Raw genomic sequence first — 26,963 nt, 5'->3', positions numbered from 1 at the left:
AAATGAAAAAACATCCAGGACAATTATCTTTTAAATCATGTTTTTAGTTCATGCTGTTTTTGTTTTAGGGTGTTTTATGTTTTTTACATGTTCATGAAATAGAAAGTACATAAAAAAAAATGCCACTACGAGAGCATTATGAAAAAAATCTGAAAGTAAATAAATTATTAAAATAAACTAAAAGAAAATCTTAATTTGATAGTTATAGTTTGTTTTCCATTTTTTATTTCTTGGACATTTATCTAGATTATTCTCTAAGAGGGCTAAAATGATAAAGAAATGAAGTACTGAAATAATCTGGTAATCAAATCATTACATAGTGGAGTAGAATTTGTAGAATTTTTATTTAATAAACAATATTAAATATAACTTCTAATCACATTAACATAAACAAACTCAGCTGACAGGATACTGAAATGTTCTTTTAACTTTTGCATGAAACTTCTTTAAATCTGACTTTTTACTGTGAAAATACTTAAGCTTAAAGCACGTCTACAATTGGACGATATTTATGATGCTGATAAACAATAAGCCCCGCCTTCCCTTTACAAACACTCTGGAGGGATTCGATTGCTTTTATTTCATTTCTGTTAAGTTTGTTGAAGACAATATTTATTCATTGGAAATATATTAGGGGGGGGGAGTTAATGTTCTACTAAATCAACATATTTTGCCATGGACAAATTATATTTAAGAATAAAATTTTGTAGAAACATCTATTAGTTTGAAGTAGAGTAAAGGTTCACATACTGCCATTCTATAAAAGGATAACTTACTGACACAAGAAAAAAACTTTACAAATATAAAAAATTTTTCAACATAAAATATCTTTTTTCGCCTCTTCCAAATGATTTGAAAATGTTAATTTACTTTAAGTAACCTCAAATTAGGGATTTCTAAAACAATCGATTGAATATTTAGTTTGTAATTTTGAATGAAACTGCTCTCCATAGAAAATGGTTTAAATGACTCCACAAATGATTCTGTAGGATGTTTAATAACTTTGTCAAGTTTTCTCTTACGGACCAAAATCAGTAGCCAGGAAATATTAGATCTATTGTTGTCAAACAGAACAACTGACTGGATTCATCGATCACAGGTAAAAGTTATGAAACTCCAAGATGAGCTGGAATCTGGAAAAAGCAAAAGGAAACCTGGAATGAGCATTCAGCAACAAGTGGAGAACTACAGACAGAAGCTGCTGCAGAAGGTGAGACTCCCTGTAGGGATCAGGTTTACTGCAGTGATCCTTCTACATTCATATTATTAGTGCTGTTGGTCGTCCACTGCATGCTCTACTCCAACAGACACAACAGTGCACTGCTTATCAGGAACTGGGGCAGCATCTTTGCAGCTCTGTTTGCTTCTGTACAGAGCTGCAGTTTTAACCAGACGTCGCCATCTTGTGGACAGAAAAGTCATTTTTTCTTCTGTGGGCAGAAGTAAATATGGGAATACTGCACCTCACTGAAGTGCTCATGCAACTAGAAATTCAATGTTAATTTGGCCCATTTTCTGTAAATAAAAGGTGATTTGTTGCCTTCATCAACTTTCAGGACCAAACCAGCACGGTTAAGCTTAGAAATATGAAAGCATGTGTCAAACTGAGCCTCTTTCTGCTGGATGTTTCTTCCTGTTTAAGGGAGTTTTCCTCTCCACTGTCGCTACAAGCATGCTGGGTGTGAGGGATTGCCTTGGAGTCAATGAGTCGTTGCAATCAACTGGTTTTCTTTTAATTTGACTGTATGATCTGGTTGAATTGTCTCTGTAAGGTGTCATGTTGTGAATTGGCGCTATATAAATAAACTGAATTCGGTTAAAACTGCTGCTTTAGTGAAGACTCAAAGTGCTGAGTACAGGTTAAGGTTGATTGGTTCAAAGTCAATTAAATGTTTGTCTGCTTTAGGAGTTTCACAAAGCCGAGGAAAAGAATGAGAGGTCAAAGACTAAAGATGCTCAGAGGGAAGAAAGGAGGCATAAAGAAAGAAGCAAAAAGAACGATGGAGACAGAAGGCAGAGCGGTAATCCTGGAGAAAAGTCCCGAAATTCAAAGAGTGTCTCTCCATCAAGGTAAGCATTAAAGAAGCTGCAGGTGGAGGAACTGAGCATACGTAAAGCTGATCTGGCGTCTTCTCGCTTCGCAGAACAAAGTCTCCTAAACGGTCTAAACGCTCCCGATCGCCATCTCCAGACCAGAAGGCAAGCAAGTCCAAGTCCCGATCCCCACATCGCTCCCACAAGAAGGCAAAGAAGAGTAAACACTGACCTGATTCAGGACTTGAAACCTTCTTTTGGTTCCATAAAAAGACTCGGCACCTTTTTGTATTGTGAAGTTTCACCGCTGTAACTACTTATATTTTTGTTTTTAAAAATCTGACATTGTCACAAAGTTCTGACACTAAATAAAATCACCTTTGGTGATGAATGTTTCTGTGGAAGACATGGAAAAGAAAAAAAAAAGTCAGGCAGCCTTTCTGTTTGTGCAGATTTTTTATTGATGAAAGTACATTATTTGTTTACAAAAGCTGAAAGATTTCCGTCTGGATGAGTTACAGTGCTGTGATGAACAGGAAATGAACCAACGTTTTCTGAAACATTTAGGACATCCAGTTTGAATCCTTAGTAGTTTGCTGAACTGTGCGGATCAGCTGAAGTCATTTGCTTTTAAGAGAAATGTAAGAAGCCTGACCACAAAACGTATTAATCAGAGAACAGTAACTTTTGACAGGGGTTGACTTTAACAAGAACAGATCGGCCTGAGATGTGAAAACCAAGGAAATGGGGAAGGTGCTCAGAACCATAGAAAATAATTTTGTTCTCTATAATAATTCTTGGCCACACAGCTATAATCATGAACATCTGAACAGAATTAATTTCTGTGCAAATATTTCTGGATCTCCAGATGTTGAACTGTTCAGTTACCTGGTATGAAAGATAAAAAATAAGACAAGTTGCTTCACCTTGCCCACATTGTACAGTCTTTCTCCACTTTACACTGAGAGGAACAACCGTTAGGTAGAGAAAGGAACTTTGACTCATCGTCCATCTTCAGCTGAACAGGCCTGCGTCCAAAGTGCTCAGTACTTTTTGACGTTGATGAAAACTTTAATTGCTCCAGTAAAGTCAGCAGAGAGGAGAACTTCTGTGTGATCAGTTTTCAGGGCTCCTGCAGGGAAAACAAATGGCACTGAAACGCAGCTCCTCTCTGAGGGAATCAGATGAACGTGAAGCGGAGGACCTACTGTACCTGATGGTATCGTTTCAGAGGAATCCGTGGAGTCCAGGCTCTTCCGGTCTGCCTCGGGTTTCTCTGCTAACGGATCTTGAGGAACGATAAGATCCGGATGAGGTGCAAAAACAGCTGAGGTGACGACTGCATTGTGTGCTGGAAGACAAAAACAAACCGTTTAGAAACAAGGAGCAGATAATTTACGTTAGATGCTTTTTTACTGGTTACCTTTGATGCCTTCCCAGAAGTCATTGCGGTCTCGTCGTACTGATGTGAATTTGCTCAGATCGTGGTAAGTGCTCCAGATGTACACATATTTATCCTCTGAGCCACTGACTATAAAGGAGTAGTCATGGCTGTAGAAGAAGAGGACAGACTGGATTAGTTTTTGAGTAAAATGGAAAAATTTTCTTTGTTAAATTATTTTTCCCCATTTCTAAATTATCTTATCCAAAAGTTAGACCAGATAGTTCTACAGAGATCAGGCTCTATGGACAGAGTGGGGCTGAAATGATGAATCAAGTTAATCATTAATTAAAAGGTCATCTCACTTGGTAATTTGTTTCCTAGCGTAACGGTACAGACTATAAAACATTAATTTTGCAGAATGAATAACCAACTTGCAGGAAATTGAGCATAAACATAAAATATTATTTGTAATTTTAATTCATTTAAAATACGGCATTTTCTTTTTCCATATTCCACAAAAAAATATTTTTACATTAATTAAATCATGAATAAATAAATAAAAACATTAGGTAAAGTCCTAGTTGTCACAATACATGGTATTGTTTTCAACTACTCAAAGGCTTACATAACCCACATATGACAAAACTGATTTGATGCTTTTAATGTGCAAATAGTCCAGAAAATGTAAGTTAGAAGCAAAAAATATACAAGCACTTGATATAGTGCCGAATCTGTATTGTTTCTAAGTAGTAGTATTTTTGAAAAGCTTAATAGAAAGTCTGCAAAATCCACAGCAAAGAAGGATTAAAAAAATGGTCAAAGCAACAAAAGGAGTGGAGATGGGCTAAAAGGTAAGAACTTTTTCTTTGCAAGCTGTGTTGGAACAATACAAAACATCTAATAGACCTTTCATATTAAATGACAGCACTTCCTTTCTCTTTAGAAAAGTAAGAAGCAGCAGAGAACAAACATGTGGAGCTGGATAGGAACGTCTCTCACCTAAAGCTGGCTTTTATCTGGCTGCTGCTGTTGACGTAACCTTTGTACTTCATGGACAGAGACAGGTCTCTCAGGTCATACAGACGAATACGGGAATCATTTGAGGTAACCAAAATCTACCAGAGAGGAGAGATTTGGACATTTATCGACCCTCTCTGCAGCATTATCTACCAGGCTGTCTGTGGGGGAATAGGAGCTGTTACCTTGTTCTCCCCAGGCAGAGGTTCAATGCCTGTAATTTTGCGGCCGACTTTGTTCCTTCCTCTGGTTGATCTCACGTGAATTTGGGTGTGGTATTTCAGCCGCTAGTACATAAACAGGAAAGCTACATCAGATTCCAAAATCTCCTTAGAACAATCAGGATAAAAACTACAGGATACCTCAGTGTCATAAAAGATGCAGCGTCCATCATAGGTGCCGATGACGGCGTATTTCCCATTCTGGCAGAAGTTGGCGGCGGTGATGAGCCGTGTTTGACCATCCACCTCATTCCACAGAGCCACCTTCTTATCTGGAATGTTCCAAAGTCGGAGTTTTCCATCCAAAGAACCACTTAAAAAGTATCTGTCATCCTATAAAACACAGACAGAAGTAAAACCTGCTTTAGAAATCAATTAATAAAGTCTTAACAGATCCCGATGTGTGCTGCTGATTTTGGAACCAATATTCTTTTCTTTCCTCCGTTCAAATGGATATAGTGTTACATGAAAAACGATACGAAAGTCTAAATAAAAAAATTTAAAAAACGTTCATGAAGAAATCCATCGAAATATTACAAATGGCTACTGAAAGCAGGAATGAACGGGGGAACACATGCCTCTATCGGCCAAAACCAGAAAAAATAAATTGAAAATCATCATCAGTGGGCCGATGGTCTACATTTAACCTGTAGCTCCTGGGTTGTTCCCAAAGATCCTTTCATTAAGGAGGATTTGGGTTAGATGGTTGAGACCTGACTGGAGGATTTAGAAGGACAATAATCCTAAACACAGCTGGACTTTTTGGATGTGTGAACAATGAAGAGGTAGAAAGAAAAAAAAAAAAAAAACATTTTGTGGCTAAAACAATTTAGCCACAAAATAAAATTGCAATTTTTTTCTCCCAAACAATATTACAACTGCAATTTTATTCAAATCCTTTAGCATCATCCAAAAGCTTCACTCCAGGATTTCCTGTCCTGACCTTGAAAGCTCGCTATTCCAGAGTCCATTGTTGCAGGACTTCACCATTCCTGTTGTGTGGAAAAGTGCCAACTTTCAATCTCATGCATGGATCTGCGTGCTAACTGAAACTCTGTCCCTTTCTCTGTGGCGCTAAACCTGCTGTAAACATTTAACCACCACCTAAAAGGCTGGAGTTAGAAAGTCAATATCTTAACTCTTGTTAAATATGATATAACCATAATTAAGTGCCTCAGTCGTTTGAAAACTGCAGTTAGTTAAATTCTGATTATTTTGAATGCAAACTTCATAAAGTCCACAGAGTGTGTCTATTAACCTGGAAATGCCCTGTATAAAACCCACCGACAGTAAATGTTAATTTTCCAGCCAGGAGGAAGTCAGAGGTTAAACCACTCACTCTCCTTGACTCTCCTAATGATCTTAGGTTATATCCAATAGACCTTTGGGTTCAATAAGACGTTGGTCGCCCTCTGGAGCTATAAGAGCTTCAATTCTTCTGGGAATTCTATTCCTGAGGTTTAGGAGCCTGTAAATGAGAACTTTTCCCTCATTCTTTCAGAAGCTCATGTTCGGGGTCATAGACTGATATTGGAGGAGGAAGCATGGCTCTGCATTTCTGCTCTAATGAGTTGATTCCACCTGTCAATCTGAACTAAAGGCTAATCAGCGTCTGACCAATCAGAGATCTCCATTTATCTTGATGTGAAACGGTCCTCCCATGCAGTTACGCTCTCTGACAAAGTAACCAGGATTTCGTATTAGAAAGGCACAGTGGAATTGCGAAAATTGTTTGACATGTAGCCTTTTGTTGCCTTTTTTTCCTTGAGGAGCGTGTGATTCAGAGACATTACCTGAAATAATCAGAGGATGGATAACAGCTAATTCTGTGTGGAAAAAAAACAAAAAGGAAAAAAATCCTCCACGATACCTATAAAGGTAATATCGGGTTCAGAGGTGAAAAAATGTGGATGGATGCATCCATATTGCTTTGTTCTAGGACCTTCCACTTCACTATAACGCACTCATGTTAAAGGTGAGAACCTAATTTTTTGCCTTGAACACAGCATATAAACATTTTGTATTTATTTATAAAAAAAAAAAGGGACAATGCATTTAAATGGTATAAAACACATTAAAAAATACAAGATTATAATCCAGGCTAACTTCTTTCCTCTGTCCCCTGTCGAGTCCAACCCCGCTACTCACTGCATATAACATACCAAAAAAATGTTTTAAAAATTTTTAAAACAAAGATTGAATGTATCCAGCCTCCAAAACCCATCTACATTTATATATTCACAATAAAGAATTAGAAAAGCACCCTGAGTACTCAGACCTCCACCAAGCAGCAAATGCCCCATATTGTGATTTACGCCTATAGCTAAAACTGACCCATGATCTGGATCATTACCAAACTGTAATGAATTGTTCATTGGCAAGAAGCTCCCCTTTGGTAAAAAATTTCATCAAAATGCCCTCATATCTTTTTAATGAATCTTGATAACTAACAAACACGACCAAAAATCTAACCTCCTATCAATGCTTTGTGTTTAGAAGTTATTTACATAAGTGGAACCAAAGTCCTTGTCTGAACAAGCTTGGCTGATAAAGTCGATTCTGAAAAAAACAACGAAAAAAAAAACTGATGTGGTTTCTATGAAACCCCCTGAATGACTTTTAACCAGACATTAACGATATTCAACCTGATAAAAACTGATCAAATGAACCAGTAAACCCTAAATTGAAGACAAACACATGATGAACCAACTTACTCTGGGGTGGAAAGCAATGGCTGTGACGAAGTCGATGTGCTGGAAGCAGCAGAGGCACTCTCTCCTGGATATGTGCCATAATCTAACCGTTTTATCCATGGAGGACGAGAGCAGGAAAAAGTTCTGGACAAACGGCAGCAGGAGTCAAATATATACATTTAAAAAAGGCTCAATGGGGAATCTAACATCCGTTAAGAAGAAGAGGAACATGCTTACCTTTGACCAGGACAGGTCCAGTAGATCAGCTGTGTGTCCCTTATACTTGCAGAAGGGAATTTGGCGGAAAGGAGCACTTCTGTCTTCGGTGTCCAGATCCTCTGGGGCACAGCTTCCCTAAAACACAGGAAATTCATTTAAGGAAAGATTCACATCGATTGCTGCTCTGCAGGTAAAAATCCCAGCTAAGATGTGGATAAAACATTGGTTCTCGTCAGCTTTTAAACTTCTCACCCCTGGATCCGTGTCAGATTTAGATGAGCACAGACTTTCCTGAGAAGGAGATGGAGAAACTCGACCTGGAGGATAAGAAACAAAGGATGATTCTCCAAAACGGGTCACTTCGCTCCATATTTGTTAACACAGATCCACAATAATATTCAAACCTTCAGTGTTGTACTTTAATCTCATATTATTGAAGTAGTCGAAGGCAGTTTTAAGGACCCAGATGCGAACGATATTATCCTGGCCTGCAGTTGCCAGAAGTCTTCCACAATGAGAGAACTTCATTGTCCAAACCGCTCCCTTAAGGAAACACAAACATTTTTAAAAACACCAACGATGATCACTTCCTCAGGGATGAATATTGAGGTCATGAGTCTTACCATGTGCTCTCCGCTCAGGTCCTGCACAACCTTGATCTGGTCAAAGTCGAAGGGACCTTTAAAGCTGTGAGCTGCCTTGAACTTGGCCGGTCGGGTGTACGGCATGCCCTCATCATCACTGGATGAAGGATCGTCTGGATCTGTGTGGAAAACTAAAGAAGAAACCATGCAGAAAGCAAAACTGAGATTTTGCAAACAGTAGGAGCATGAATGAATCGCCTTAGACTAGAAAGTTACTATAAATTAATTTACAAAACTAAGATTTCTAGCCACATTTCACAACAAAGTAGGACAGATAGAACAAGGAAAAACTGTTTAGTCCCTATATGCTCTGATAAATATGCACAACGCTGTTTCTTTGTATAAAGGGAGCCAGTTATATATTATGGCTTACAAATTCCTACACCAGCAGCTGACTCTGGTTGCAAACAATGGCTTTCAGTTTGCATTATGGAGCCCTGTTAGCTTATTATATAATATGTCAAGACCACAGTATGATGCTGCATATGTGTGCAATGAGGAATGACGGTAGTAAACTATGGAGGACCATAAATACAGAAATAAATAAATGCTCAATAAATAAATAAGCATACAATTAATTGCCACCAAAAATACAATAAACAAATAAATGTAAGTAGAAATTAAATTATACAGTTCTTTTAATAAGCTTTATTTATTTGCCTTTGTAATATTTAGCTTATTTTTTTCCCTTTATAATCTTTACATTTATTTAATTACTTATATTTTTAAGTATTTATTTATGTGCATGTTATAATATTTTTGTCTGTTTTATTCTTCCTTTGTATTTTTTTACCCTAGTTATTTCTTCGCCGCTATTTATTTCCGTCTTCCCTTTTTACATTTCTGTATGCATTTCTGCCTCATTATGCAAATGAAATTTTTTTGTTTACATTTTTAGATCTTTATTCATATTTTATACAAATGATTGGTAGGGAAGAAGTTTCAGCAAGTGCTTTTGTATTTATTCTGTTCATTAATGTTCTTCAGTTCTTTAAAGTAACCTAAAAATAAAAAACTATTTGGTTTGTATTGCTGTATTTTGATTTGAACCAATGATGTTTGGCCTCTTATCAGTTTTCCTTTACAGACAGACAGAACCAATTATAAAAATGAAGAAAGTTTAAACAAAAGTTGAACCAAAAATCCTTAATTATTGCTCATCATTTAGCCATTATACCTTCATCACGCACACTCTTCACTTTATTGACAGCCTTTTCTCCATATTCCTCAGCAAGGTGCTTGGCCTTTTTCACCGACTTGCCCAGGAACTTTTTCAGCTGGGTCCTGGTTAAAAAAAACATCACTTTTCACATTGAATCAAGTGGTGGAAACAGAGACACGGAGAAAAGTCTGCTAGATTACGTTTTCTGCTTCAGTTTTCCTCCATCAGTGTCTGTCAATGGAGCCTGAGACTTGTCATCATCATCTGACTGTGCTGCGTCATTCCTGAGAGCAGAAAACATGGCGGCTTCTTATATAAATATATATAATTACACAGGAGGCTTATATAGAAGTTACCAACATCATCACTTTTATTGGATATTTAAATCTTTTTCCCTCACGTTATGTACTCCTTGGTCCGCCTCATGATATGTAGAGTCAGAGGGTTGATCCCTGTAGGAAGTTTCTCCTCTGCTTGAATTAAGGGAATCTCTTCTCCGGTGTCCAAGTTCTTGATCATCACACTGGCCAGTATTTCCTAAAACATGGAAGCAGGTTTTTATATCAGAGCAGAGACTGAGAATCTAGAGCTCCAGATATTCATGCGTAAATAAAACCTCTGAAGAAAAATAAACAGAACACCCAAATAAACACATCCTAGATCTGAATGAATGAAATACTCTCTTTTAATACTTTGTTCTATAAAAAGTTGAATGTGCTGACAACAAAACCACCCAATTTATTAACCAAAGAAGGCCTGGGTTTGGAATCACACACAAAATAAAGTGGAGAAACGCTACAGGCTGATACAGCTTTGATGTAATGTCTTTAAAACAGGTCAAAATGAGGCTCAGTATTGTGTGTGGCCTCCGTGCTCCTGTATGATCTCCCTACAATGCGTGGGCATGATCCTGAGGAGATGCCAGATGTTCTCCTGAGGTCCTCCCAGAACTGACCTAAAGCATCAACCAACCCCTGAGAGGTCTGTGGTGCAACGGTACCTAATGGCAGTAATGCTACCTCCGGAGCACATACAGTGTGTCCCTCCAAAGAAATACAACCCCACACCATTACTGAACCACTGCCAAACCGGTCATGCTGAAGGATGTTGCAGGCAGTAGGTCGCTCTCCATGGTATCTCCACACTCTGTGCTGTCTGTCACATATGCTCAATGTGAACCTGATTTAATCTGTGAAGAGCGCCACAGGGAACCAGTGGCCAATTTGCCAATCCTGGTGTTTGCTGGCAAATGCCAAGCATCCTGCATCGTGTTGGGCTGTGAGCACAACCCCCATCTGTGGATGTCAGGTCCTCATATCGTCCTCATGGAGTCTGTTTCTAACCGTTTGTGCAGAAATAGGGACATTTAAGGCCTGCTGGATGTCATTTTGTAGGCCTCTGACAGGGCTCCTCCTGTTCCTCTTTGCACAAAGGCAGAGGTATTGGTCCTGCTGCTGGGTTATTGCCCTCTTATGGCCTCCTCCATGTCTCCCGATGTACTGGCCTGTCTCCTAGTAGTGCCTCCAGGCTCTAGACACTATACTGAAAGACAGAGTAAACCTTCTTGCCACATCTCGCATTGATGTGCCATCCTGGATGAGCTACGCTACCTGAGCCCCTTGTGTGGGCTGTAGAGTCTGTCTCATGCTACCACAAGTGTGAAAGCACCAACATTAAAAAAAGGGACCAAAACATCAGCCAGAAAGCAGAGGTACTGAGAAGTGTTCTGTGGTCCCCACCTACAGAACCAATCCTTTATTGAGTGTGTCTTGCTAATTTCCAATCATTTCCACCTGTTGACTATTGGTTTGCACAACAGCATGTGAAATTGATCCTCATTCAGTGTTGCTTCCAAAGTGGAAAGTTTTATTTCACAGAAGTTTAATTTCATTTAAGATATATGTGTGTTCCCTTTATTTTTGGAACAGTGTATATTCAGCATAAATGTAATAAACGTGATTCTTGTTGATCTGTTCTCGCCTCATTATTAGAACCCTACACTTGATTAAATCAAGTGAATAGTTTGAAATCTAGCAGTGCTTCCTGCGCTCTGTCACACATTAACTCAGCGAGGAACAGCTTGGATAAAGACTGCAGCGGCCATCTTATCAGAAAGGCAAACCCAAACCTAACAGTCTGATAAGCATGAGGGAAAACCAAACTTTTTAAGAGCACAGGTTAACATGACAAAGGGGTACAGGAACAAAAAGCAGTATGAAGAATCAAAAAGGTAAAAAAAAAACAACAACATAAAAACATTGATTTTAATATTAAAAAAGGTTATGGGAGTTTGGACTAAAGGGTGGTTTCAGTTGTTTTGCTATTAAAGGTATTCTGCGTTAAGGCTGAAAGTTCCAGTTTGATCTAGTTTATCTTTGAGAGTTTTCTTATAACATGTATTTGTTCTTTCACCCTTTAAAGCCAGCTATATAGTGTATACCGCTAACAGTTGTCTTCTCCCTGTTAGCATGGCCCTCTGGGCTGCTTTGCTGATGAATGTTTTCGCTTCCCGCCAGGTTGGTTTTGATAGATGGCAACAGGTTGGTAGGCTGTTTGTGCCTTAACCCTTCCACTTTCAACTGTACTCTATAATAAGTCCAAGGCTTGAGATTCTGTTTTATCACCAAATTCTTTCTTCCAAATTTCACTCCTGACCCTTCAGATGTTTTTTCTCAGTCTTCATAGGCATAAAGGAGGCTAAACTCAGGTTAATTATTATTTTTATTTTTATTATTAGTTAAGTCAAATAACCACTATGTGTAGTTTTTCTTCAGTTTCCAGGTTATGCAATACTTTGTGGGAAACTTTTTTGTTATCATAGTAACTTCATCTGGTCTGTTCTTCTATCCCCCCCTGGATAGAAGAAGTATCAGCTGTGCCATCAAGACCTTTGTTTATAGATGTTGGAGCTTGGTCTGTATTCAGTGTAGTCCTGTTTCTCTGACTGTGAATGGCTCGTCTGCCTGGCTGTGTGTTTCCTGGACGGGGCCGCCTGTGGAGCTGGTTGACAGTTGCCTTTTGTATCTCTGCTTCTTTTTCTGTCTGCTCTTTCTCGAACTCCAGTCGGCCTCAGCAGATGGCCGCTCACCCAGAGTCTGGTTCTGCTGGAGGTTTCTACCTGTTAAAAGGAAGTTTTCCTCTCCACTGTCACTACATCATGCTTTGTGTGAGGGATTCCTGAAGAGTCAATCATCTGGTTTTCATTAGATAAAATTTTTTGAACCAATCTGACTGTATGATCTGGTTGAATTGTCTCTGTAAAATGCCTTGAGATGACATGTGTTGTGAATTGGCACTTTAGATATAAACAAATATAAACTGAATTGTTTAAGCAGAGCTAAGACTGATGTAAAGTGGCCCTTTGTTCACATAGTCTATTCAGTGAGCAGAGCAGCCCACACAGGGCATTAAAACAAGTGCTGAAGATTAACCTAAAAAAAGTAATTTAATAAGCCTCAAATTAAGTTAATACCTGGGTTTAAAGTTTACATACATGGTTTTAAAAATGACAACTAAATATTCATCACTGTGATATTTGCCATGAAAGAAAGCCATTAAGGCCCTAAAAGTGGGGAACCTACCAAGAATGTTATCATAAAACAAGCCCACAAAGTTTGACCCTTACTTCATCGGTCAGTTCTCTGCCAGAGTTAGAACGTGGACGCTGAGGGCCGGGGGTTTGTCCTCCACTCTGAGATGAGGCCTGTTCATCCTCATTTTCCTAGAAATCAATCATATAAACAGAAAACCAAACTCAAAAATGCATTAAACACGCTCCTTCATTCACCTTAGATCATTTAAAGCAGCTGAATGAAAGTATGAAAGAACAAAACCCAACAACCTCGTCTACAGGCTCACTGACCTGTGCTGTTACCACCTTTTCTCCGCTGGTGGCACTGGCCAGATCCAAGGAATGCTGCAGGTCTTTAGTCAGACACCTCACTGTGCTGGATGGAGACATCAAACCAGAGGGCTCCAGAGAATCACAGCTTACAGCGCTCACCGCAGATACTGGGTGAAGGGACAAGAAAACAGAACACTCTTAAAAACAGCGCTAATGTTCTTATTTAAGGGACCCCAATGACCCACAGTATTCCCACCAAAGTAACACCATATGTAAAATCTCTGACTGGAGGAATGGACGAAGGTTGGTTTTTCTACTTGGTCATCTGCCTGTAGGACAGAACTACATATTCTGTTAATTCCTGAGGATTAACAAAGATTTAGAATGTCCCTCTTTCAGCAGCCATAGGCTCCTCTTCAGTCTCTTCACCTGACTGCTTCCCCCTCCCAAAGGACCCATCTAAAGACATTTGCTTATTACTCATTTTTGCTAGCTTGGGGGTTTAAATTGGTATTTTAAAGCAGGAGGTATAACATGACCTATGGTGTAATGGCTGTCAACAGTGAGTCACAGATGTTATAATGGAGGGAATCTGTTCATTTTTCAAAATAAAACACGAATCAGATAAAATACGATTCAGATAAAATAAATCAGTCAAATAATAGAAATGATTTACTCTTAGTATCAAATGGCAGACGGATCGGTACCAGGCCGGTTTAACCAGTTCCCACCTTGTCTTTTCCGTAATTTTAGAGGAATTTCTAGTTTTTTCTTCCCGTCTTAATTGTAGAACGGTATATTAACAATGCCGTGGAATATTGTACAATATGATTATTCTGAGGATCCTCGCTGCAAACTCTGGGTTTAGCTACACAATGGTAACATCTAGTGCTGGGACAGCTGTGCTCTAGCTCAGGTTGATCAGGTTCAGTTTAATTGGTGTGAACCCAACAGGAGAAAAGGTCAAAACTGAATCAATGAGAGTTAATTTATGGGTTTGTACACTTAGACTATTAATGATTCTTATATTTTTATTTCCATTTTAACAGATTTTTTTTTATTATTATTATTAATCTTGGAGAAAAATTTTATATTAAGTTGAGTTTAAGTGTTTAACAATTGGGGATCTTTTTATATCCCAAAAACCAGGCCTTTAGGATCAGTTAGTAAACCGAGATAATCTGGGATGGAGAATTTTCAGTTCCATGCTTAAAAATGTTTCATGGTTTATACCCTTCATCAGCGCTCTAAGAAATGAAAATAATGTTGCCTTTAGTCCAGTTATGGATTTACTGATGCCAACTCGTTTAAATCAAAAAGGAACTTCAGACGTCCGCAAACCAGCCTCTGCTGAGGATTTTTCTGTAGAGATTTTAGAAACGCTTTGCAGTTCCTTTCACATCAATGATCAGCTAAAGGCCGCATATCCTGCTTTTTTAAGCCTTTTAAAGTCCCCCCTATAGGCCTCATCCCCATCAGGTTGCTGCCCATTCTATGACGTCGCCGTATCACACCACTTTTGAAGGCTGAACAAAGTCCAGACCTCTCAGGACCAACAGAAAATATAATCAATTTTCTTGACACGGATATTAGCTAAAAAAAAAAAAAGAGAAGTGCTACTCTATTTAGATTAGTTGCTTAAAGAGCCACTTGGTCTGAACTGTGAGCCAAAATCATGGCCCGTTGTGCCCCAGATAACCCCTCCCTGATTAAAGAAAGTGGGCATTTGTTTGCAAAGCAGGTGCAGAAGAACCGCTTCCTCACCTTCCAATCCACTTGGCCTCACACATTCCTGAGACATCCTGGATGGTAAGCTGCGGCAGGATGGCGGGGGAGGCCTCGGCGGAGGACCCCCACTGGGAGGCGGCGGCCGTGATGGAGGAGGCTTCTTGGTGCTGGCTACGATATCAGGCTCTACTGTGAACTGTCGGGGGGGTTTTAAAGGCCCCATTGAGTCCGTTTGAAGCGGCCTGTCTGTTAAGGGAACCTGGTCCAAGATGTCTGCAGGTCTCTGCTCCTTCTCGCCTTCTGTCATCAGAGCAGCAGCGTCAGCCTGGCTGTGAACGATGGTGCTGGTGAGATCTGGAGGCTGCACTTGGTCTTGGGACTCAGCTGAAGATCCTGGTAGACTTGGAGGGTCAGGAGCAGCTAGAGAGCATTCTCCATTACTAGTTAGACTTTCCTGTTGCTCCTCCGACTCCTCAACAAGTTCAGGTGCAACAACTAGGACTGTTCTCTCCATGGGAACCTTCACAGCATGCTGCTCTTCCTTTGGCTCCGATTTTACATCAACCTGTAGCTCATCTAACAACTGGACCACCTCACAAACATCAACGGCACTTCCCTTTTGACTCTCCTCAATGATGCTATCAATGATCTAGGAACAAACCAAGACAAGTCGATTTCCGTTAATCACTGCAAACAGTGAAGCCTGTCAACCTGAAGTGATTTTGCTTTAAGAAATCCAAACCTGTAGAGAATCATCTTGCTGAGTTTCTGATGCGGCACAGCTTACAGTTTCTGGAGCATTCGCACAAATTTCTGATGCCTCCTAAGAAAGAGAAATGACAGAATTTGGATGTTAAGAAGTGGGGATAAAACAATGAATAAGGAGAATCCATTCATGTGCTCGCCAATTCATTTGTGTCTTCAGCAGCCACGAATTGCTGCTCCCTCCATTTTTTTCTATGATTTAAATGTTTAAACTGAGACTTGAGTAACAGCTGTTATCGTTGTGTGATTTTCATTATATACAAATGAAAGAACAAAAAGCAATATGGGCCTAAAAAAACTTAAAGCCTGTTGTCAAAAAATTATTGGCAACATTGGCCTGAAAAAAACAAAAACAAAAACAAAAAAAATAGCGTTTGATCTCTATTTAGAGAAAGTAAGGTTTCAGTTAGAGAGGAAATTCAGGATTTGTCAAGGATTCATATTTTACTCACTTTTAAAATTTCCTTTTGGTGTTTAATGTAGTCATTATTTAAATGTCATTCATTTGAATAAAGACTAAGCGTTGTTATTCTGAAGGTCGGATCAACGTTTCATTTTTGCCCTGATGCATTATGATTTTTATCCAAACATAATTTAGAAAAAGGATGTGTTCCTTTTCTTAAAAGGCCCAACCTGCAATTTTCAAATGAAGCGCATCTACAGCAGGGGTGTCCTGACATAACCTTTTCATTACCAATACCATGTCTATAATGCAGTTTTATATATTGACCAATACCGACCCAAAATGATGGCTGGAAAATAAATAAAATACTTTTATTTCTCATTTTGCAGAAAGGAAGGTTACAAAACACTTGATCAAGTTTCAGGACTCAAACAGAGAACAAAAGGCAACAACAACAGGCATGAGATCCACCACACAAATGTTTATTAACCACTGGGGTGCACTAAACATAAGTGGAGTGTTTCTATCGACCATTTTAATCAGGAAACTTTAGATTCAGGCAGATATTTTCTGATATACGTTTTATGTAGTAAAGCAGCAATAAGTCGTTGCTCAAAGATCTAATTTGGGCCAAACTCCTCTTCCTTAAAATACTTTCGGTATAATAGATTCAACTGCCTTGCTGAAAGGGGAGGGGGGGATAACTGAATACATCAAATTGCTTTTCACCTCCTGTTGAGTATATTCATGCAGGCTTTTGTTTGAAACAAAACATGAAAGTAGATCAAAAACACACACCCACCCCAGTTCAATACCCCAATGGTATTATTTAGCAATTATATATATAAAAATAAAACTATAACATGTCTGTCCTGGAAACTCTTTCAAACACGCCATACCTGCACCATGCTCCTGCTTTTTGACTGTACTGCAATGACTAACTTCAAACAAACAAAGGCCTGTAAAATCCCACATTTAGCCTCATTGCACAATCTGACCTCAGGAAGAACATGCAGAGACATGAACTGCTAGGAAGAGATGTTTTATTTTTTCATTATTTGATTTTTATTAAATCTTTCACAAAGATTATAAATTATGCAGCCTCAAATACAAAGCCCCAAGTAGGCGAACACGTAAAACTAGTGGAATAAAACAAGTCACACCCTAACTGAAAGCTATACCTGCTTCCACACGAAGGAGGTATAGTTGGAAAAACTTCAAACAGAGCTTCTCTGATTAAGCTGATTAAGCTAATTTAACTAATGAAAATTATCTCTCAATATAAACAATGAAGTCGTAAAAATTCCCCAGGTAAGGGGAATTGACAGCTGCCTTACTAGAATCTATGGGAATGTTTCCAAATATTTACTTAGCCCTGGCAGCGTACTGAAGGGCATTAAAATCTGTGGAAATAAACATGCAATAAATTATATAGGTGTTATAAAACATGGAGCAGCACAGCCACAGTAACTGATGGATTAAAAACAACCGGCTAGTCAGTAAGATTCTTCACAGTACTTCTGTTGAACAGCGCCTGCTTATGTTCTAGCCTTCATTCCTTTGGAAGCAGTAACGAAGTGCATTTTAGCTTAAATCTCTGTAAATGAGCTTATTTTAACAGTATTTTGAGTTCAGATAAACATACCTGAGGTGAAGGAATGACCAACTTTGCAGGTGACCTAGAAATAATAAAACAGAGTTGTAGTTATAAATTAAACTCAAACAAAAAAAGAAACATTTCAACTCAGTATGTTAAACAGTGACATTTCCTCCGTTGTCAGATGAGTTTGTTGTTACTGGCATGTTTAGAAACCTCTAGGAAAGCCATATGGACTGATTGTTTATTAAAAAAGGCTCTCATATCTATAGTGAAAACCTGTTGTTTTTTTTGCTAGTGGTGTTATGAGATGAGCCGAGGCTTCGAGGCGTGCGTCGAGTAATGGAGGAGGCGTTTCCCCGAAGCGTGTGTCGAGGCGTGATTCATTTAGGGGAGGGGCCAAAATCGATGACGTCTGAGGCCTCGCTACCGTGACACCACGTGACCGATGAAATGGTTCAGGAAGCGCAAGAATTTTGGAAGGGCTTTTAACCGGCTTCGTTTTTCGTTCAGGTTTTGGGGTTTTGGGGGGGGGTTGTTGTTGTTGGTTAAGTTTTGGTTGGTTTTTAGGATTGGTTTGTTTGTTTTTTCACCCATTTTTTTTTTTGAAAATTTTTTTGTTGTTAAAAACACTGTAATGATCAAAATCTGACACCGGACACAGTTAGTGTTAAACACGTCAGTATTAATCAGTATTTTCTCCATTCTGAGGTTGTCCACATCAGTGGTGTGATCTGCAAGACACAGGCACTCACTCTATAGGTTGATGGTTCAAGTTTGGCTGATGAGACTAATTTGCATTGGTTTGCCCTAGTAAAAATATAGACTGGGTAAAAACACTGCCGAATTACGTCCGTTTAGCCAAAAGATTGGTTAAACACAACTTCCGACCCGATTAAAACCAAAAACTGTGGAAAAACTATTATGTTTGAATATAAATGACTAACACCTTTCATTTAGCTCATCATTGCCCAATTTTCACAAACACTTTCACTGTATGCCTGTAGTTTATTTTACTAAAATGGCAGAAAAACTGTGCACCTTAAGTGATTGTTCTAAGAAATTTGACACTTTAAAAAAAATGACAAAAGATTTTATTATACACATTAATAATTAACAATTTTAAAGGAACTTAAAAGGGAAAAGAACAAGAAAAACAATATAGCAAAAAAATTACAGATTTTATTACTAACTGTAGTTCTGCTCTCCACCAGTAGGTGGTGACATGTTCACATGAAGCTTCATGAACTGTGGGGATCGTTGAAGCAATTTGACCAAACAGTTCAATGCCTTATGAGACCTTAATCCATCACTACATTTTGACCAATAAATTTATCAATCTTGTGTGGACAAATGTAAACCTACAATTTAACTTTATGCACCCTTACCACTTGGCATATTTCACTACAGCAGAGGTGCAGATATGTAATAATTAAGATCATAAATGCAGCATTCAGTAAAGCTCCTGCCAAACTAACAGTTTTTACATGAACATAGACAACAAATACAACAATCAAAAAACATTTGCTCTGTTTCTTGCAGTTTTACTTTTTTTTATGCTTAGGCTTAATTTTATCATGATTATTTTTCATTTGTGGGTTCGTTCCTAATAGGAATGTGTCTATTCCCAGTTAGGCTTTAAAATTAACGTTCAAAGTGTGAATATGACTCCTCTGTCTAGTATTTAGTAAATAGAATGAGTCAGGTTACAAGAAACACCAACATCCTTAACGCCAGACTTAGTGATCGCTATCTTTTTTTCTGTGCTTTCAATTGTATTATTTTTGCTGGTCAAACCCTACAGTTTGTTGTGTTTATTTTATAGTGTTTTGAATTGAAACAGGGAAGTCACCTTCTCCTGTTTGATATCCCAGTCATATCATGTGACTCCCTGGCTGAGCTTCTCCTGACATTTAACAGCTGCTGAACCCAAGTGCTGTCTAACGTATGGAAATCGGTTAAGTTAATCACAAACCACTAGTGTGTTTAATTTAACCGTTAGTTAATACGTTAAAGATGGGTTTAAAAATACAACAGTAGCTACATGACGTTAACTACCAAATAAGAGCAAAAGTCAAATAAAAAGTAGCTTCCTTACTCTTTTGGAGTCAAGCTAACGTCCTCTGGAGCATCGTAGAATTCTTCGTTGTCACTCGTATCTGACGCCATGCTAACGTCAGTTTAGCTCATCAGCTAGTCCAACTAAGTCGCTAGACAGCTGTGATAAAAAGGCTCAATCTGGGATTCTGCAGGTGATAAACATAAGCGCCGTCTCTCTGTGTTCTGGCCTATTTGAATCAAATATGTTATCGCAGCCCAGGGTTAGAGGGAACAACCACTGTCCTCCCTAACTTAACGCCATAATGTTATACTATGCTAACCAGCTGATAGGCTAACAAATGTATTCCGATGCTAACGTAGGTTTCTGATTTTAAATCTCTCTTAATCACAGCAAACCGCCGACTCTAAAATTGGAGGTAAGAGACCACTATCCGGCTGCGGGGCTACTCGTGGACCGCTGTGAAGCTGAGGACGGCGCGAGGGACAACGTAATAAACGAGCGTTAACATAAAACAACAAACAATTTAACGGTTATTCCATGGAGTGTAATCGGGTGGGTCAATGGGCGGGGCGCGGCTGCTTCTACTCCGCTGCTATGATGTGGTTTAGAGACATTACTGCCCTCTGCTGGCGCCACGAAGAACAGCAAAAAAAAAAGAAGAAGGAACAGTGTGTACCGTCAGTAAAAAAACAAACAAAATAAAAACTGTGTTTTTATTTTAACGATAATATCGATGTAAAGTTCGTGAAAGTGGGCTAATGTAGTCTTTAACTCCATTTCGTTTAGTCGAAAAGTTATTCTGTCCGAACATTTATTCATATGTAAGTTGTGTTTTGCTGCTTCTGAATATTGGTGGTTACCATAGTAACCAGTATAGCGCGCTCGTCCTTTTTTCTGCTGCCATCTGTAACTGTGGTATTTAACTGTGGTATATATATATATATATATCATCATGCAAAACAAAGTACCATGTACCATTAATTAAGGACAGATTTTTAATTCTTAATTTTTAAACATTTTGTTAGTGCAAAAAAAGACACGTTCAATTGGTAACCTAAAGGATGTGCCATTGATATACATCAGTATATAAAAAAACAAACACAATGACCATTTGCATTTGATTTTAATAAAAACCTTTCCTTGTTTTTGTAATAATTCAATAGTCAATTTTTCCTTAAATGTTATTTCTGTAATCTGGTATTAAATGTTATTCTCAATAGCTTGAAGATACCATTTATAATAGCAAACCATTCGTTTAGCAATGGGGTTTGAGGCAAATCCATTTCCCAGTGAGGCTTTTCCTGGCCGCCACACACAAAACTTTAAAGAAAAAAATAATTTTAGAATTCACATTAAACCAAAATAGCAATCCTGGAACATTGATTGGAATAACCATATGAAACAAATTTTTTTAATTGACTTTTTTCCTAAATGGTACAGGACACTCATAGGGTATGATCAAAATATATGGTTTGCTTCTTGTCTCTGCATTGCCTGACTTTTTCCTAATTAAATAAAACGTTTCATCGAGCTGGAGGTTTACCACTGTTCCACTGAAAATGAGCTCCATTCCAGCCCTCTTTTTCAATTTTTGGCTTCACATGATCTAATGTTTGTTTTGATAAATATAGGTATTTTATCAAGCCCCACACCCAATCATGCTAACCTTTTATTTACTCATCTACATCTGCAGACCTCTTGTTAAAAAAAAACAAGAAAAAAAAAACATGTACTTCTGCTTTTTTTAAACAAATTCATAGAATTATGTGTTATATGACAAACAACTAAGTCACTAATTACTTTCTTGCTGTTCTCTTTCTTTCATATGTGTGTTATTATACATAATATTTAAGGTTTTATTAATATTTTATTTAAAATTCCTTAATATTCATATTTAAACAGGGTAGAAGGTAGATTATGGCAAGCACACCCTGTTCAGACAGCCTCAAAGTGCCTCACATGAAACGAACTCTTCCTTAAATCTCTTTATTTACTAACGGAAGTTTTGAGCCAATGACAAAAGATTGTCAGAGTCTCCAACCAATGGGAAGTTCCGATGTTCCCTGCCTTACAGTAAACTCCAACAGGATTGGATTAAAGGGAGGAGGAAGGCGGCTTTAGCCTTGTAAGTGGATTTAGGGGGCTTGGGAAGGAAAACAAGGACGCTGGTAACGTTACCTCTCTTCGTAAGGTAAAGGAATATATTACTTAAAAGTTTACGGACAGTATAAAAAAAATATCAAAAGAACGTGTAAACTGGTGGGAATGTGGCACGTAGCATGTTCAGCTGAACAAATACCAGCTGACAGTGGGGCTCAGGCATCTGCTGGCTGTTGCATATCAATCAACCAACCAGACTAACTAAACCAACTAACTTCTATTTTGACTCTGGTCGCTTACCGCTAAATTAACTAATTAACTCCATTAAACTAGATTTAGAGAATAGTTTTCAGCTTAAAAGTCGTGCAGTAGTCGACCTTTTTTCTTCTTTTATCCGAAATTCCAGGCTAGCAAACGCCAGCGTTAGTGTTGGCTAAGCTAGTTAGCTAGAGCCTGAACCTCAGAAGGGGAGAATGGACCGACATTGTGGAACCAAGAACATGATTACAATTACCAGGCTTTGACAATGTTATTTTCTAATAAAACAGTTTAGTCCGACGAATTTCCTTTAATGTTTTCGGGCTGTTTTAGCTCTTTACACCAGTTAGCAAGTAAGTCCGAACTGAACCTGAGAAAAGAGTCTTAAAAAAATTGAAATGCTTTAAGATTAGAATATTTTTTTCTTCCCTTAGAGCTCCTTTTTCTTAAATTAACTTGGAAATAATTATGTGAGTACAATAGAGATACAATATAAATAACAATAAAGCTGTACAGAGAATTTAATTATAACCCTGTCGGAGATGAGAGCACTTTAACTGATTTACCATTTTGAAAAAGCAAAATTGGCTTTTTTATAAAATCAATTCATTTTATTTGGCCAGTCATAATTTTATCATCATCACTCGAATTACCTTTTCGATTAGCGTATTTCTGCACAAAGCAACAAGTAGGGATGATCCCTCAGAGTATTTTTATCAAGAGGATGAAACCAGTTTACATTTTACTCAGTAGACACTAACTTTCTGCTTTGTGATCAGTTTATATGTTCTTTTGAACCCACACAGACGGTATATTATCCACTTAACAATATAATAAGATGAATCCTGTAAAAGAAACAAAAAAGAAAATGTTTTAAGTGTAGTATGTTAGTAGGTCAAGATGTGTTATTTCAGAGGAAAGAAATTTTCTGTAACAACTAGTCCTGATTATCTACCAGCTGGAAGAATATTTTTTTTAATATTCAGGCTTTTGAAGATATTTTTATGTCAAAATTTATTTTCTTTCTTTTTAAATTAATGTAGGTGTGCTTTTGGGGAGGGCATGGATCACCCTGCACACAGAGGGGAGACTATGCCTGTCGGACTACATGACAGGTAATGAGATGTTGCATTGTTTTATAATTCATTGTGAGTGAGTGTTGCTTCTTGGATTATTATTTTATCCTTTTATTATTATTTTACTTGCATGTTTAGCTGAGGAAACCAATAATAAAGTGACCAGCATCCAGCCAACTTAACAGACCATCTTTGAACATTCTGTAAACTTTATGTATTGTTTTGTTTTTTGTTTTTTTTTTTTTGCTAAAAAAAACAAATAGTTTCGTGGAATAAAAGTAACTTTAGGTAAACTAAAAATCAGATAACGATCCTTGACTCAGCCTGTGATTGGCATTGGCGTGAGTTGAGTCAAAATGGGTAATCCTTGATTACTCTTAAGAAAACAAAACTTGACGTCGCTGCATACCAACCTGAACTAAGTGCTTGTCCTAAGAGTCTTACTCATATTCCTTTGAAATACTGTTATGTTTTTTATTACAACAGTTAAAGGCTGTTGATGCTTGACTTGTGCTTAATAAAGGATGATTTAGGTCAATTGACTATAGTAAGTCTGACGTTTGAAGAGATTTGGACTTACTGTCAAAACTCTTGGGATTTGACAGCTGAATAGCTTTAATAAACTTTTTCTTTCTTTTTTTTTACTCTTCAAAGCTTTTAACAAGAATGCCTATGATTCACAAACAGAAGTCTGAGATTTTTCTGGATATTTGTTTTGGTTTATGGTATTTATTTTTTTATTTAGTTTTTTGACCACTTGCTTCTGCATCTGTGAATCGATTCATGTTCCCTCTCTGACCACGACTGAAATGCAGTAAAGAGGGTTTATTAAAATGGGCTGACCTTGTGGTTTAAATGTAAAATATGTTTGCTAATGTAATTAATAGCAATAAAACCTGGAAAAAATTATTCTGTCACAGTAAATCTGCTTCATAGCTCAGTTACAGTTGGTACAAACAATTCAAAATGTGTAATTCTGACTAACTGGATGTTCCTGAGACTGACTGTGTTTGAGAAGAGGAAACGGGTTTAGAATCAGAAAACAGCTGTTCTTAAGACTTAATGGAGGATTCTTTTCCAACTGGGACACTAAAGCAGAACTATACTCTGCACTATATTCACTCCACACCTACATGCCTATCCCTGCATTGTTTATACCTGAAATGCAGGTTTTTTAAAGGCATAATCAAAGTCCAGATCCTAACCCTATTAAGTAGCAAAGGCAGACAGGCATTCAGGAATGAAAATATGCCCTTATAATTAAAATAAACTTTCAGTAAACAAGATGGGGCCAAAATTCATCTACATGCATGTAAATGACTCACTGCTGTTATTTATATTTGATTGTTGTAACTAAATTCAATAGATGTTGGTAGCTGTGGGCAGGAAGGATCTTCTGAAGTGTCTGTCTTGCATCAGACTTAGAGAAGCCTTTGAATGAAGACGCTTTTGGTGTTTAAGAGCCTGATTATGTTCTCTGTTTTTATGATTAATTATTTTTTGTCAAATCATCTCCAGAGAATCTAGAGGAGTTCCTAGAACAGAGCCAGCATTCTTCTTGTCTTTTTTTTTGTTTTGTTTTTTAAGTGGCACCACCAGTCATAGAGCTAGGTTGAGCTGAAGACATATTTTTTCTTTTCCTTGATCAATGAAATCCATTGATCTGAAACATGCATGTTTTTTTCAAGAAATGGAAAAATAAGAACTGTATTGGTCCCGGCAGCATTAAGGCTGTGTAGTTACAGTTGGCTGTTAATAGCTGCCTGGTATAGTTGTCCAACAACAGCTGTCTGATGAGGATGAGGTTAACTCTCTGCAGGCTCTCTGGTTGGATCACGTTGCTCTGTGTTTTTAATTAGTAACCTCATGCAATGGGCCCACTTATATGATCTAGACGTCCCAGCCTGCAGTTCTTGAGGAAGTCTGTGGTTTGTGTTCTTACTCATGCTCTTTGTTGTGGTTTGGGTATGTGTGACTTAATTGTAACATCTCTGAGCCGCATCTTAAAGCCTATTGTTGGCGATGGCACGCTCAATTTGAGGTTGTGCGGCTTTTAAAGGATTACAGCATATGTCCTCTGGAGTTGTGTTGTTGCTGCAGGCAGCAGGAAATGTTCTCTGCCCATTTGTGACAAGCACTCATCTCGACCTTCTCTTTGGCATTACACCTACTATGGATAAAATGCTCACTGTAATCATAGCCTATCTATGTCCAGAGCCACAAAACCAATGGCAGCTCTGTTATTGCATGTTTGTAGTCCTAAATAATTACTCTGGTTTTGTTAAAAAAAAAAAAAAAACATGCAGCACAGGGTCTTTTAATCACAAGCTACCACAGCAGGTCCAAATCTCCAAAGAAATTGTCTTATTACTGTGATTGCCAGTTTTCCGGGGCAGGCACTCAGGCTATCCTTAGTTCAGTGCTCTCCCTCACCATCCATGGACTTTATTCCGGAAATGTGTTTATCTGTCGCTCCAGTGTTTCTGCTGGGTCCTTCAGGGACAGAACGATGGACAAATGGTGCACCTCTCGGCTCAGCAGTCTAAATGTCCCAACATTTGTAAATCTCAACTCGTTTAGCAGTGTGTGGTCCAGACCAGCCTCCTGACAGCAGATGGATCCATCATCGTGGCCTATAGTGAATAGCAGCCTCACCGGGTAAGGTTCCCAACCAGCTCGGCCCCAAACGCAAACACCAATGTCCGAAATCCAAGCGCACCGCGTACATATGGCATTGTCTTTCTGCAACATGTGACATGCAATCAGTCGCTGCCTGTGTTTTGCTACACAATTCGGTGCACAAACTGATGGAACTCAATATAGATGAGCTACGGATGGAAAATGAGCTAGCAGTCACCTCTCCCCTGCTCTGGCACCCTCTCTGGCCTAAGCTTTATTTACTCAGTGATGTAATAATAGAAGTTGAGACTGAGTTGCTTCCAGCTTTGCCACATGTTGGAATTATTTTTTTTTCTCTACCCTTGGTGAACCACTTAATCCCAATGACCCGGTGTATAAATGTGTTAACCTGGCAAGCCATTTGATAATTTGCATCATTTAGGTTTAGATCCATTAGACCAGAAATCCTGGATTCTAAAATTCTTGGGTGTGACTATTGACTGCCAGATCTGCTGGAAGTTTCACATTAAACATTTCAGAATAAATGATCAAGAGGCATCCTGATTCATAGTAAAGCAAAACATATTCTGAACTATAAAGCATAACACCTTCTGTTCATTTTTTAACTGTGAGTAACTGTGTATGCGTGGTGTCATGCCTACAAGACATGACTAAAACTGCCAAGCAGTTACAGAATATGGCCATCAGAATCGTGCATAAGACTGGTTATAACCACAATAATTCATTATTGATCCATTCCTGCTTGTTTTAATTCTCTGATCCGGTAAAGGTCACAGTTAATGCATAAGGCTAGAAATAAATGGCTACCTGACGGCTTTCAGAAATTATTTCTTGATTGAGAGGGTGTAAATACAGAAATAATCTAAAAAAAAAAATGTTTTAAAAAACTGAGCATTTCTATAAAAGTATGGAACAAACTCAATGTTGAATTAAGGTATTGTCCTAGCTAGGGCTGCAACAACGAATCGATAAAATCGATAAAAATCGACTTTTAAAAGCGTTGGCAATAGGGCTGCAACTAACGATTATTTTAAAAATCGATGAATCGGACGATTATTTTTTCGATTAATCGATGAATCGGACGATTATTTTTTCGATTAATCGATGAATCGGACG

The 26,963-nt window shown here is 38.2% G+C and overlaps 3 protein-coding genes across 4 annotated transcripts in view; 2 read left to right on the top strand and 1 right to left on the bottom strand.

The window, feature by feature from the left end:
• Positions 1 to 2,434, top strand: part of LOC107089850 (U2 snRNP-associated SURP motif-containing protein-like) — a 19,103-nt gene extending 16,669 nt beyond the window's left edge. Inside the window, exons 22-24 of the mRNA XM_015382858.1 lie at positions 1,100 to 1,210; positions 1,907 to 2,070; positions 2,145 to 2,434. Coding sequence (XP_015238344.1) covers positions 1,100 to 1,210; positions 1,907 to 2,070; positions 2,145 to 2,265 — 396 coding nt within the window. The 3' untranslated portion in view covers positions 2,266 to 2,434. The remainder of the gene's footprint in view (positions 1 to 1,099; positions 1,211 to 1,906; positions 2,071 to 2,144) is intronic.
• Positions 2,435 to 2,506: 72 nt separating this feature from the next.
• wdr44 (WD repeat domain 44) lies at positions 2,507 to 20,341 on the bottom strand. Its single transcript, XM_015382857.1, has 20 exons — positions 19,810 to 20,341; positions 17,760 to 17,793; positions 15,689 to 15,769; positions 14,983 to 15,595; positions 13,237 to 13,385; positions 13,000 to 13,095; positions 9,775 to 9,911; positions 9,575 to 9,658; positions 9,390 to 9,496; positions 8,192 to 8,343; positions 7,973 to 8,111; positions 7,821 to 7,885; positions 7,587 to 7,703; positions 7,371 to 7,493; positions 4,798 to 4,989; positions 4,621 to 4,722; positions 4,418 to 4,533; positions 3,458 to 3,585; positions 3,248 to 3,385; positions 2,507 to 3,166 (listed from the first exon to the last, which is right to left on the bottom strand). Exons 1-20 carry the CDS (start codon positions 19,878 to 19,880, stop codon positions 3,078 to 3,080), a joined length of 2,733 nt encoding a protein of 910 aa, XP_015238343.1. The 5' UTR covers positions 19,881 to 20,341; the 3' UTR covers positions 2,507 to 3,077.
• A 1,542-nt stretch (positions 20,342 to 21,883) lies between these two features.
• Positions 21,884 to 26,963, top strand: part of LOC107089851 (kelch-like protein 13) — a 42,254-nt gene continuing 37,174 nt past the window's right edge. The window contains exons 1-2 of one of the 2 annotated variants that reach the window (XM_015382863.1): positions 21,884 to 21,964; positions 23,175 to 23,246. In XM_015382863.1, the coding sequence (XP_015238349.1) occupies positions 23,194 to 23,246 (53 nt within the window). In that variant the 5' untranslated portion in view covers positions 21,884 to 21,964; positions 23,175 to 23,193. Of the gene's footprint in view, positions 21,965 to 23,174; positions 23,247 to 26,963 lie in introns of those variants that run through there. The other variant, XM_015382860.1, reaches the window with a different exon arrangement.

This window comes from Cyprinodon variegatus, unplaced genomic scaffold, assembly GCF_000732505.1.
Source record: "Cyprinodon variegatus isolate N-32 unplaced genomic scaffold, C_variegatus-1.0 Scaffold268, whole genome shotgun sequence".
Lineage (NCBI taxonomy): Eukaryota > Metazoa > Chordata > Actinopteri > Cyprinodontiformes > Cyprinodontidae > Cyprinodon > Cyprinodon variegatus.
The sequence above is the reverse complement of the archived record's forward strand: the minus strand, read 5'-3'. Positions and strand labels throughout refer to the sequence as shown.